The sequence below is a fragment of the Scyliorhinus canicula genome, chromosome 13, assembly GCF_902713615.1.
Source record: "Scyliorhinus canicula chromosome 13, sScyCan1.1, whole genome shotgun sequence".
Taxonomy (NCBI): Eukaryota; Metazoa; Chordata; class Chondrichthyes; order Carcharhiniformes; family Scyliorhinidae; genus Scyliorhinus; species Scyliorhinus canicula.
In genome coordinates, this window is record NC_052158.1 from 9,504,150 (window position 1) to 9,518,786 (window position 14,637).

The 14,637-nt window shown below is 52.4% G+C and overlaps 1 protein-coding gene across 1 annotated transcript in view; it reads left to right on the top strand.

Moving 5' to 3' along the window:
- The window catches only part of LOC119975785 (tenascin-X-like), a 221,067-nt gene extending 209,103 nt beyond the window's left edge, over nucleotides 1-11,964 (top strand). Inside the window, exons 44-45 of the mRNA XM_038815633.1 lie at nucleotides 9,447-9,597; nucleotides 11,866-11,964. Coding sequence (XP_038671561.1) covers nucleotides 9,447-9,532 — 86 coding nt within the window. The 3' untranslated portion in view covers nucleotides 9,533-9,597; nucleotides 11,866-11,964. The remainder of the gene's footprint in view (nucleotides 1-9,446; nucleotides 9,598-11,865) is intronic.
- Nucleotides 11,965-14,637: the final 2,673 nt, after the last annotated feature.

Genomic DNA, 14,637 nt, shown 5'->3' on the forward strand with positions numbered 1-14,637 from the left:
CCCCGAAGTCCTGGATTCTCCCACAAGAGGTAACATCCTCTCCACATCATCCTGTCAATACCCCCTCAGGATCTTACAGGTTACGATCAAGTCGCCCCTTACACTGCTGAACACCATCTGAGACAAGCCTAGTCAGTCCACCCTATCTTCATAAAGACCCAGGAAGCCGAACAGTTGGGTGAACTCTGGTTTATTCACGGCCATACCCAAGCTGCCTAAAGCAGGAAACACACACACACAGTTAGGTACACACACACACACACACAGACACACACACACAGTTAGGTACACACACAGACACACACACACAGAGTTAGGTACACACACACACACACACACAGACACACACACACAGAGTTAGGTACACACACACACACACACAGAGTTAGGTACACACACACACACACAGACACACACACACACAGTTAGGTACACACACACACACAGTTAGGTACACACACACACACACACACACACAGTTAGGTACACACACACACACACACACACAGTTAGGTACACACACACACAGTTAGGTACACACACACACACACACACACACAGTTAGGTATACACACACACACACACAGTTAGGTACACACACACACACACACACACACACACACACACACAGTTAGGTATACACACACACACACACAGTTAGGTACACACACACACACACAGTTAGGTACACACACACACACACAGTTAGGTACACACACACACACACAAACACACACACACACAGTTAGGTACACACACACACACAGTTAGGTACACACACACACACACACACACACAGTTAGGTACACACACACACACACACACACACAGTTAGGTACACACACACACACACACACACACACACAGTTAGGTACACACACACACACACACACACACACACAGTTAGGTACACACACACACACACACAGTTAGGTACACACACACACACACACACACACACAGTTAGGTACACACACACACACAGACACACACACACAGAGTTAGGTACACACACACACACACACAGAGTTAGGTACACACACACACACACAGACACACACACACACAGTTAGGTACACACACACACACAGTTAGGTACACACACACACACACACACACACAGTTAGGTACACACACACACACACACACACACACACAGTTAGGTACACACACACACAGTTAGGTACACACACACACACACACAGTTAGGTACACACACACACACACACACAGTTAGGTATACACACACACACACACACACACACAGTTAGGTACACACACACACACACACACACAGTTAGGTACACACACACACACACACACACAGTTAGGTACACACACACACACACAAACACACACACACACAGTTAGGTACACACACACACACAGTTAGGTACACACACACACACACAGTTAGGTACACACACACACACACACACACACAGTTAGGTACACACACACACACACACACACACACAGTTAGGTACACACACACACACACACACACACACACAGTTAGGTACACACACACACACACACAGTTAGGTACACACACACACACACACACACACACACAGTTAGGTACACACACACACACACACACACACACACAGTTAGGTACACACACACACACACACACACACACACACAGTTAGGTACACACACACACACACACAGTTAGGTACACACACACACACACGCAGTTAGGTACACACACACACACACACACAGAGTTAGGTACACACACACACACAGACACACACACACACAGTTAGGTACACACACACACACACAGTTAGGTACACACACACACACACACAGTTAGGTACACACACACACATAGTTAGGTACACACACACACACACAGTTAGGTACACACACACACACACACACAGTTAGGTACACACACACACACACACAGAGTTAGGTACACACACACACACACAGACACACACACACACAGTTAGGTACACACACACACACACACACAGTTAGGTACACACACACACACACACAGTTAGGTACACACACACACACACACACAGTTAGGTACACACACACACACACAGTTAGGTACACACACACACACACACAGTTAGGTACACACACACACACACACACACACACACACACAGTTAGGTACACACACACACACACAGTTAGGTACACACACACACACACACACAGTTAGGCACACACACACACACACAGTTAGGTACACACACACACAGAGTTAGGTACACACACACACACACACACAGACACACACACACAGTTAGGTACACACACACACACACAGTTAGGTACACACACACACACAGTTAGGTACACACACACACACACACAGTTAGGTACACACACACACACACACAGAGTTAGGTACACACACACACACACAGTTAGGTACACACACACACACACACAGTTAGGTACACACACACACACAGTTAGGTACACACACACACACACACACAGTTAGGTACACACACACACACACAGTTAGGTACACACACACACACACAGTTAGGTACACACACACACACACAGTTAGGTACACACACACACACACACACACACAGTTAGGTACACACACACACACACACACACAGTTAGGTACACACACACACAGTTAGGTACACACACAGTTAGGTACACACACACACACACACACACACAGTTAGGTACACACACACACACACACAGTTAGGTACACACACACACACACACACACACAGTTAGGTACACACACACACACACACACACAGTTAGGTACACACACACACACACAGTTAGGTACACACACACACACACAGTTAGGTACACACACACACACACACACACACACACACACAGTTAGGTACACACACACACAGAGTTAGGTACACACACACACACACACACACAGTTAGGTACACACACACACACACACAGTTAGGTACACACACACACACACACACAGTTAGGTACACACACACACACACACACACAGAGTTAGGTACACACACACACACACAGAGTTAGGTACACACACACACACACACAGAGTTAGGTACACACACACACACACACACAGAGTTAGGTACACACACACCACACACACAGTTAGGTACACACACACACACACACACAGTTAGGTACACACACACACACACACACAGAGTTAGGTACACACACACACACACAGAGTTAGGTACACACACACACACACACAGAGTTAGGTACACACACACACACACACACAGAGTTAGGTACACACACACACACACACAGAGTTAGGTACACACACACACACACACAGAGTTAGGTACACACACACACAGTTAGGTACACACACACACACACACACACAGAGTTAGGTACACACACACACACACACACAGAGTTAGGTACACACACACACAGTTAGGTACACACACACACACACACACAGAGTTAGGTACACACACACACACACACACACACAGTTAGGTACACACACACACACACAGTTAGGTACACACACACACACACACACAGTTAGGTACACACACACACACACACAGTTAGGTACACACACACACACACACAGTTAGGTACACACACACACACACACACACAGTTAGGTACACACACACACACACACAGTTAGGTACACACACACACACACAGTTAGGTACACACACACACACACACACACACAGTTAGGTACACACACACACACACACAGAGTTAGGTACACACACACACACACACACACACAGTTAGGTACACACACACACAGAGTTAGGTACACACACACACACACACAACCAACTTGCTGGTCCCTGTCAGGGCCGGCCTTTATACTCTGTTATAATGAGCCCTAGCTCGGTGGGACTTAACTCGCTAGCGGGGAAGCTTATATCCCAGGAGTCCCATGGAGAGATCAATCGGGGGAACCCTGTGGGCCCCGTGAGGGTTATTACAATAAAACAATGTGCCCTTTTCTGGAATTAATCTAATAAATCTTCCCTGAACTGCTTCTAACACATTTCTGCCTCGTTCCTTAAACATGGATATCAATCCTTCACAGAGGGGAGCAATGGCCTGGTGCTATTGTCACTGGGCTATTAACCCAGAGACCCACAGTCACACCCTCCCAGGTACAAATCCCACCATAACCCATCTGGTTCACATTAGGGACGGGAATCTGCCGTCCTTACCCAGTCTGGTCCACATGTGACTCCAGACCCACAGCAATGTGGTTGACTCTTAAATACCCTCAGGATGGGCAAGAAATGTTGGTCCAGCCGGCGACGCCCACATCCCATTTACAAATTAAAAAAATAATAGTCCAGAAATGCCCTGTCCAACTGAAGCAGAACTTTTAATTGCTCATTTGCTCCCTTGCACAGAGAAGGTGGTGGCAGTGATGTGTTCTATACCCCCCACGATTTGGTATAGTCTGTTTCTGAGGGTAGTTCCCGCTGGGTCACTGTCTGTGCGGAGTCTGCACGTCCTCCCCCTGTGTGTGTGGGTTTTCTCCGGGTGCTCCGGTTTCCTCCCACAGTCCAAAGATGTGCGGGTTAGGTGGATTGGCCATGCTAAATTGCCCGTAGTGTCCTAATAAAAGTAAGGTTAAGGGGGGGGTTGTTGGGTTACGGGTATAGGGTGGATACGTGGGTTTGAGTAGGGTGATCATGGCTCGGCACAACATTGAGGGCTGAAGGGCCTGTTCTGTGCTGTACTGTTCCATGTTCTATGTTCTATGTTCTATGTAGTTAATAGTCAGATACATAGAGTGATGTGTGTTCCTGGAGTCACGCCCAGGCTGGGTGAGGCTGGCAGACGCCCCTCTGGGAAAGGGCTCCAGTGAAACACGGGATGTTTTTTTAACAGCAATTCGGCAGTTTATGGACTGGATTGTCCCCCCCCTCCCACCCCCACCCCCCCCCCCCCCCACCCCAGCACTTCGCTGGCAGCGGCATTCTCTACTCCCACCGCCAGTCAATGGGATTTCCATATGACCGGAAAACCCACGAGCGGGAAAACAGAATTCCAACAGTCGGAGAAGTCTGGCCGTTTTTACTGAGACCAGCTTTCAATGCCCCAGTGGGATTCGGAATGGTTGTCCGAGATTATTATTCAGAGTCTCTGAATGGCAAATCTAGCAACAGAACCCCAAACACAACCATAACCCACAGCAACCGAACTGCAACACAACCGTAACCCACAGCAACCGTAACCCACAGCAACCGAACTGCAACACAACCCTAACTCACAGCAACCGAACTACAACACAACCATAACCCACAGCAACCGTAACCCACAGCAACCGAACTGCAACACAACCGTAACCCACAGCAACCGTAACCCACAGCAACCGAACTGCAACACAACCATAACCCACAGCAACCGAACTGCAACACAACCGTAACCCACAGCAACCGTAACCCACAGCAACAGAACTGCAACACAACCGTAACCCACAGCAACCGAACTGCAACACAACCATAACCCACAGCAACCGAACTGCAACACAACCGTAACCCACAGCAACCGTAACCCACAGCAACCGAACTGCAACACAACCCTAACTCACAGCAACCGAACTACAACACAACCGTAACCCACAGCAACCGTAACCCACAGCAACCGAACTGCAACACAACCGTAACCCACAGCAACCGAACTGCAACACAACCGTAACCCACAGCAACCGAACTGCAACACAACCGTAACCCACAGCAACAGAACCCCAACACAATCGTAACCCTCACCAACCGAACTGCAACACAACCGTAAACCACAGCAACAGAACCCTAACACAACCGTAACCCACAGCAACCAAACTGCAACACAACCGTAACCCACAGCAACAGAACCCCAAAACAACCGTAACCCACAGCAACAGAACCCCAACACAACCGTAACCCACAGCAACCGAACTGCAACACAACCGTAACCCACAGCAACAGAACCTCAACACAACCGTAACCCACAGCAACAGAACCCCAACACAACCGTAACCCACAGCAACCGAACTGCAACACAACCGTAACCCACAGCAACAGAACCTCAACACAACCGTAACCCACAGCAACAGAACCTCAACACAACCGTAACCCACAGCAACAGAACCCCAACACAACCGTAACCCACAGCAACAGAACCCCAACACAGCCGTAACCCACAGCAACCGTAACCCTCAGCAACAGGACCCCAACACAACCGTAACCCACAGCAACAGAACCCCAACACAACCGTAACCCACAGCAACAGAACCCCAACACAACCGTAACCCACAGCAACCGTAACCCACAGCAACAGAACCCTAACACAACCGTAACCCACAGCAACCGTAACCCACAGCAACACAACCATAACCCACAGCAACCGTAACCCCAACACAACCGTAACCCACAGCGACCGAACTGCAACACTACCGTAACCCACAGCAACAGAACCCCAACACAACTGTAACCCACAGCAACCGAACTGCAACACAACCGGAACCCACAGCAACCGTAACCCACAGCAACAGAACCGCAACACAACCGTAACCCACAGCAACCTAACTGCAACACAACCGTAACCCACAGCAACCGAACCCCAACACACCCGTAACCCACAGCAACCGAACTGCAACACAACCGTAACCCACAGCAACAGAACCCCAACACAACCGTAACCCACAGCAACAGAACCCCAACACAACTGTAACCCACAGCAACAGAACCCCAACACAACCGTAACCCACAGCAGCAGAACCCCAACACAACTGTAACCCACAGCAACAGAACCCCAACACAACCGTAACCCACAGCAACCGTAACCCACAGCAACAGAACCCTAACACAACCGTAACCCACAGCAACCGTAACCCACAGCAACACAACCGTAACCCACAGCAACCGTAACCCACAGCAACCGTAACCCCAACACAACCGTAACCCACAGCGACCGAACTGCAACACTACCGTAACCCACAGCAACAGAACCACAACACAACTGTAACCCACAGCAACCGAACTGCAACACAACCGTAACCCACAGCAACCTAACTGCAACACAACCGTAACCCACAGCAACCGAACCCCAACACACCCGTAACCCACAGCAACCGAACTGCAACACAACCGTAACCCACAGCAACAGAACCCCAACACAACCGTAACCCACAGCAACAGAACCCCAACACAACCGTAATCCACAGCAACAGAACCCTAACACAACCGTAACCCACAGCAACCGAACTGCAACACAACCGTAACCCACAGCAACAGAACCCCAATACAACTGTAACCCACAGCAACATAACCCCAACACAACCGTAACCCACAGCAACCGTAACCCACAGCAACAGAACCCCAACACAACCGTAACCCACAGCAACAGTACTCCAACACAACCGTAACCTACAGCAACAGAACCCCAATACAACTGTAACCCACAGCAACATAACCCCAACACAACCGTAACCCACAGCAACCGTAACCCACAGCAACAGAACCCCAACACAACCGTAACCCACAGCAACAGTACTCCAACACAACCGTAACCTACAGCAACAGAACCCCAACACAACCGGAACCCACAGCAACAGAACCCCAACACAACCGTAACCCACAGCAACTGAACTGCAACACAACCGTAACCCACAGCAACCGAACTCCAACACAACCGTAACCCACAGCAACAGAACCCCAACACAACCGTAACCCACAGCAACTGAACTGCAACACAACTGTAACCCACAGCAACAGAACCCCAACACAACCGTAACCCACAGCAACCGTAACCCACAGCAACAGAACCCTAACACAACCGTAACCCACAGCAACCGTAACCCACAGCAACACAACCGTAACCCACAGCAACCGTAACCCACAGCAACCGTAACCCCAACACAACCGTAACCCACAGCGACCGAACTGCAACACTACCGTAACCCACAGCAACAGAACCACAACACAACTGTAACCCACAGCAACCGAACTGCAACACAACCGTAACCCACAGCAACCGTAACCCACAGCAACAGAACCGCAACACAACCGTAACCCACAGCAACCTAACTGCAACACAACCGTAACCCACAGCAACCGAACCCCAACACACCCGTAACCCACAGCAACCGAACTGCAACACAACCGTAACCCACAGCAACAGAACCCCAACACAACCGTAACCCACAGCAACAGAACCCCAACACAACCGTAATCCACAGCAACAGAACCCCAACACAACCGTAACCTACAGCAACAGAACCCCAACACAACCGGAACCCACAGCAACAGAACCCCAACACAACCGTAATCCACAGCAACAGAACCCCAACACAACCGTAACCCACTGCAACACAACACCAATACAACCGTAACCCACAGCAACAGAACCCCAATACAACTGTAACCCACAGCAACATAACCCCAACACAACCGTAACCCACAGCAACCGTAACCCACAGCAACAGTACCCCAACACAACCGTAACCCACAGCAACAGAACCCCAACACAACCGTAACCCACAGCAACAGTACTCCAACACAACCGTAACCTACAGCAACAGAACCCCAACACAACCGGAACCCACAGCAACAGAACCCCAACACAACCGTAACCCACAGCAACTGAACTGCAACACAACCGTAACCCACAGCAACCGAACTCCAACACAACCGTAACCCACAGCAACAGAACCCCAACACAACCGGAACCCACAGCAACAGAACCCCAACACAACCGTAACCCACAGCAACTGAACTGCAACACAACCGTAACCCACAGCAACCGAACTCCAACACAACCGTAACCCACAGCAACAGAACCCCAACACAACCGTAACCCACAGCAACAGGACCGCAACACAACCGTAACCCACAGCAACCGTAACCCACAGCAACCGTAACCCTCAGCAACTTTATCTGTGTTGTCTATCCCCGCCCATCCCATGAATCTTTGGGGAAACATGTTGAAATTTTTGCTCCAACTGCCTTATAGGGCAGCACAGTAGCACAGTGGTTAGCACTGTGGCTTCACAGCGCCAAGGTCCCAGGTTCGATTCCCGGCTTGGGTCACTGTCTGTGCGGAGTCTGCACATCCTCCCCATGTCTGCGTGGGTTTCCTCCGGGTGCTCCGGTTTCCTCCCACAGTCCAAAGACGTTCTGGTCAGGTGGATTGCCGGGATAAATTGCCCTTAGTGACCAAAAGGTTAGCAGGGGTTATTGGGCTACAGGGAATAGGGTGGAAGTGAGGGCGTAAGTGGGTCGGTGCAGACTCGATGGGCCGAATGGCCTCCTTCGGCACTGTATGTTCTACGTTCTATATTCCGTAGAAGGGACAAGTGTAAGCTCGAGCTTTTGCCCCATTCCCAATTTCTGATTTGGAATACCAGGAATCTCCTTCGTGAGCACGCCCATGGACTCCCCAGGATTGTGCACACTGGGATTTTCCCTCTCACTCTCTCTCTATGATTCTTTCTGCAGTCAGTGCCGACATCTCATTCCCCAAGATTGCGGAGAGGAACACAGCAATGGAAGGAAAGACTCGAGCGTGGTTACGCTCTACTTAGACGGGAACAAAGACAAACCCTTCAAGGTTTACTGTGATATGACAACCAATGGGGGAGGCTGGATGGTAAGTATGATCCGGACCCCCTGATTACCCTGGGAATTGTCTTTGGGATTACTGCGGGGTTTCCCTCAGGATTGTCCGAGAGTTTGGTGTTTACCCACGGATTTCCTCGGGATTGTTCTCATAGACCTCCGAATTGGGGTTGCCTCGGGATTTTCTTCGGGATTTAAAAAAAATGGGGTGTGGCCGTCACTGACTAGACCAGCATTTATTGCCCATCCCTAATTGCCCCTTGAGAAGGTGGTGTTGAGCTGCCTTCTTAAACCACTGCAGTCCCAGAGGTGTAGGTACACCCACTGTGCTGTTAGCGAGGCAGTTGCAGGATTATTACCCAGTTTTTTCTGGACATTCCCTTGGGATTGTCCTTGGCATTATGCTCAGGAATTCAAGGTTAATCAGCTGGACATGCCACCCAATAACAACCAGGAGAAAGCTCACTGTATTAAAGGGAAAACAAAATAAAAGCAAATGGGGTGGTATTACTTCAATTTTGTTATGCAAATTATTGGAGATGGTGGGAGAAAGCTATTTGCCAGCACAAAGCCGATGGTGATGTGGTTAAATCCCGCAGGATGTCAGTCAGTTGGAGTTGGCGACACATCAGAGATCATGGGTCATGGGTTGGATCCAGTCTATTATCGACTCAAGTGTTAGAGGCCCACCTACTAGAATCATGGGAAAGACAACCTTCAAGGGCAATTGGCCTCAGAATTTTAAAAAAAGTAATTGAAAGAGTTTATCTTTCACCCTCAAAGGGTTAGAGCCAGTATTCTGGGGTCAGAGTTTAAACACGGGGTCAGTGGTCTGGGGTCAGAGTTTAAACATGGAGTCAGAGCCAGTGGTGTGGGGTCAGAGTTTAAACACGGGGTCAGAGCCAGTGGTGTGGGGTCAGAGTTTAAACACGGGGTCAGAGTCAGTGGTGTGGGGTCAGAGTTTAAACACGGGGTCAGAGTCCGTGATGTGGGGTCAGAGTTTAAACACGGGATCAGAGTCCGTGATGTGGGGTCAGAGTTTAAACACGGGATCAGAGTCCGTGATGTGGGGTCAGAGTTTAAACACGGGATCAGAGTCCGTGATGTGGGGTCAGAGTTTAAACACGGGATCAGAGTCAGTGATGTGGGGTCAGTATTAAAAAACTGAGTCAGAGCCGTTCGATGCAGGGCCAGAATTTAGGGTCAGAGTCAGTGATGCAGGTCAGAGTTTAAATACGGGATCAGAGTCAGTGATGCAGGTCAGAGTTTAAACACGGGATCAGAGTCAGTGATGCAGGTCAGAGTTTAAATACGGGATCAGAGTCAGTGATGCAGGTCAGAGTTTAAACACGGGATCAGAGTCAGTGATGCAGGTCAGAGTTTAAACACTGGGTCAGAGTCAGTGATGCAGGTCAGAGTTTAAACACGATGTCAGGTTCGATTAAAGGCACTCCAGAATTTGCATCCCAGCTGATTAAAGATTGAGGGGTGGGATTCTCTGACCCCCCCGCTTCAACCCCGCCCCTGCTGTGTCCCGTAGACTCCGGCACTGGAGATTCGGCGGGGGTGGGAATCGCGCTGGTCGGCGTGCCTCCTCCCCGGCGATTCTCCGGCCTGCGATGGGCCAAAGTCCCGCCGCTGGTCCCGCCGGCGTGGATCAAACCACCTTACCGGCGGGAGCAGGCGGCGTGAGCGGGCTCCAGGGTCCTGAGGGGGAGGCGGGGGAGGGGGGGGGGGGGGCGGGGGGTGCCCCCACGGTGCCTGGCCCGCGATCGGGGCCCACCAATCGGCAGGCGAGCCTGTGCCATGGGGGCACTCTTTTCCTTCCGCCTTCACCACAGTCTTCACGACGGCAGAGGCGGAAGAGACCCCCTCCCCTGCGCATGCACGGGGATGACGTCAGCAGCCGCTGACACTCCGGTGCATGCGCGGACTTCCGCCGAACGGTGAAGTCCCTTCGGCCCCGGCTGGCGTGGCGCCAAAGGCCGTTCCCGCCAGACGGCCGAACGCCAACCACTCCGGCGCGGGCCTAGCCCCTCAATGTTAGGGCCTGACCCCTAAAGATGTGGAGACTTCCGCACCTTTGGGGCGGCCCGATGCTGGAGTGTTTCACGCCACTCCGACACGCTGGGAACCCCCGCCCCGCCGGGTAGGGGTGAATCCCGGCCAAGTTCTCTGTCAGTATTCCTGATCCCGTGAACGCGCACTCAGCTTAGGATATTCCCTCGGTTTGCCCTTCCAGCCCTGTGGACACAGGGGATCACTAATGGAATGATAATTGTTTTCCTGTTTCCTCAAGGTTTTCCAGAGGAGAATGAATGGAAAAACCAACTTCATGAGGAACTGGAAGGCTTTCTCAACTGGGTTCGGGGACCTGGCTGGGGAACACTGGCTGGGTAAGGACTGGGTTTGGGGCCATGGCTGGGGAACACTGGCTGGGTAAGGACAGTGTTCAGGGAGCACTGGCTGGGGAACACTGGCTGGGTAAGGACAGTGTTCGGGGAGCACTGGCTGGGTAAGGACTGGGTTCGGGGAACACTGGCTGGGTAAGGACTGGGTTCGGGCAGCACTGGCTGGGGAACACTGGCTGGGTAAGGACTGGGTTCGGGGAGCACTGGCTGGGGAACACTGGCTGGGTAAGGACAGTGGTTCGGGGAGCACTGGCTGGGGAAGCACTGGCTGGGTAAGGACAGTGTTCGGGGAGCACTGGCTGGGGAGCACTGGCTGGGTAAGGACAGTGTTCGGGGAGCACTGGCTGGGGAGCACTGGCTGGATAAGGACAGTGTTCGGGGAGCACTGGCTGGGGAGCACTGACTGGGTAAGGACAGTGTTCGGGGAGCACTGGCTGGGGAACACTGGCTGGGTAAGGACAGTGTTCGGGGAGCACTGGCTGGGGAACACTGGCTGGGTAAGGACAGTGTTCGGGGAGCACTGGCTGGGGAACACTGGCTGGGTAAGGACTGGGTTTGGGGCCCTGGCTGGGGAACACTGGCTGGGTAAGGACAGTGTTCGGGGAGCACTGGCTGGGGAACACTGGCTGGGTAAGGACAGTGTTCGGGGAGCACTGGCTGGGGAACACTGGCTGGGTAAGGACTGGGTTCGGGGAACACTGGCTGGGTACGGACAGTGTTCGGGGAGCACTGGCTGGGGAACACTAGCTGGGTAAGGACTGGGTTCGGGGAGCACTGGCTGGGGAACACTGGCTGGGTAAGGACAGTGTTCGGGGAGCACTGGCTGGGGAGCACTGGCTGGGTAAGGACTGGGTTCGGGGCCCCGGCTGGGGAGCACTGGCTGGGTACGGACAGTGTTCGGGGAGCACTGGCTGGGGAACACCGGCTGGGTATGGACAGTGTTCGGGGAGCACTGGCTGGGGAACACTGGCTGGGGTAAGGACAGTGTTCGGGGAGCACTGGCTGGGGAACACTAGCTGGGTAAGGACTGGGTTCGGGGAGCACTGGCTGGGGAACACTGGCTGGGTAAGGGCTGTGTTCGGGGAGCACTGGCTGGGAACACTGGCTGGGTAAGGAGAGTGTTCGGGGAGCACTGGCTGGAGAACACTGGCTGGGTAAGGGCTGTGTTCGGGGAGCACTGGCTGGGGAACACTGGCTGGGTAAGGACAGTGTTCGGGGAGCACTGGCTGGGGAACCCTGGCTGGGTAAGGGCTGTGTTCGGGGAGCACTGGCTGGGGAACACTAGCTGGGTAAGGACTGGGTTCGGGGAGCACTGGCTGGGGAACACTGGCTGGGTAAGGACAGTGTTCATGGAGCACTGGCTGAGGAACACTGGCTGGGTAAGGACAGTGTTCGGGGAGCACTGGCTGAGGAACACTGGCTGGGTAAGGACAGTGTTCGGGGAGCACTGGCTGGGGAACACTGGCTGGGTAAGGACTGGATACAGAGAGCTGAGGAACACTGGCTGGCGGTGATGCGGAAGGTGATGTTGGTAGAGGCTGGAAGATGAGTGTGGAGTTGGGATGAAGGCCTGTGGATAGTTCTGGATAGTGTGTGGATGATGTGGTGATGGTGGGAATACCTGAGGAGACAGGAGAGTGTGTTCTGAGGAGTGGGCGAAAGGGAGTGGGTATGAAGGAGACGGTGTGGGGCAGGTGATGCGACCATCAATTCACGCGAGAGAGTACATGTAAACTGTGGCTTTAATCGACTAGAACAGTGCCTGCTTGCGACTGGTCTACTACTGAGAACCGCCTACAGGGCTACTGCTCTTTATACCTCCCCTCAAGGGGGCGGAGCCAGGGGCGGAGCCCACAAGGGCACCAACCTGAATCATTCAGAGTAATACCATACAATGGTCCATAGGTGGAGCCCTCACGGGCAACAGCGTGGTACAGTTACATACATGGTGAATGGTTACTGCAATACGTTCACCACAGCAGGTAGGGATGTTTTAGGGGGTTGGGGTAATTTTGAGGGTGGGGTGTTTTGAGGGGGTGGGGTGTTTTGGAGTATGGGGGGTGAGCTGTTTTAAGGGGGTTGGCGAGATTTTGAGGATGTGTTTGGAAGGGTGGGCATGTTTTTGGGAGGATGGGGTATTTTGAAGGGGAATGGGGTTTTTACAGGGGTTAAGGTGTTTTAAGGAGGTGAAGGGCGTTAAGGGGAGTTGGGGTGTTTAACGGGGTAGGGGATGTGTTGAACAGCGTGAGGTTGTTTTCAGGGGATGAGGTTTTAAGAGGGCTGGGGGTGTTTTGAGGGGGTGGGGGTTTGAGGGGGTGGTGGGTTTGAGGGGGTCGGTGTTTTGAGGGGATGGGGGTGTTTGAGGGGGTGGGGGGTTTGAGGGATGGGGGTGTTTGAGGGGTGGGGGGTTTGAGGGGGTGGGGGGTTTGAGGGGGTGGGGGTTTGAGGGGGTGGGGTTTGAGGGAGTGGCGGGGATTGAGGGAGTGGCGGGGTTTGAGGGGGTGGGGGTTTGAGGGAATTGCGGTGTTTGAGGGGGTGGGGTGTTTGAGGGGGTGTTTTGAGGCGGTGGGGGATTGAGGGGGTGGGGAGTTTTAGGGGGTGGGGGTTTGAGGGGTTGTTTTGAGGGGATGGTGGTTTCAGGGGGTGGGGGTTCGAGGGTG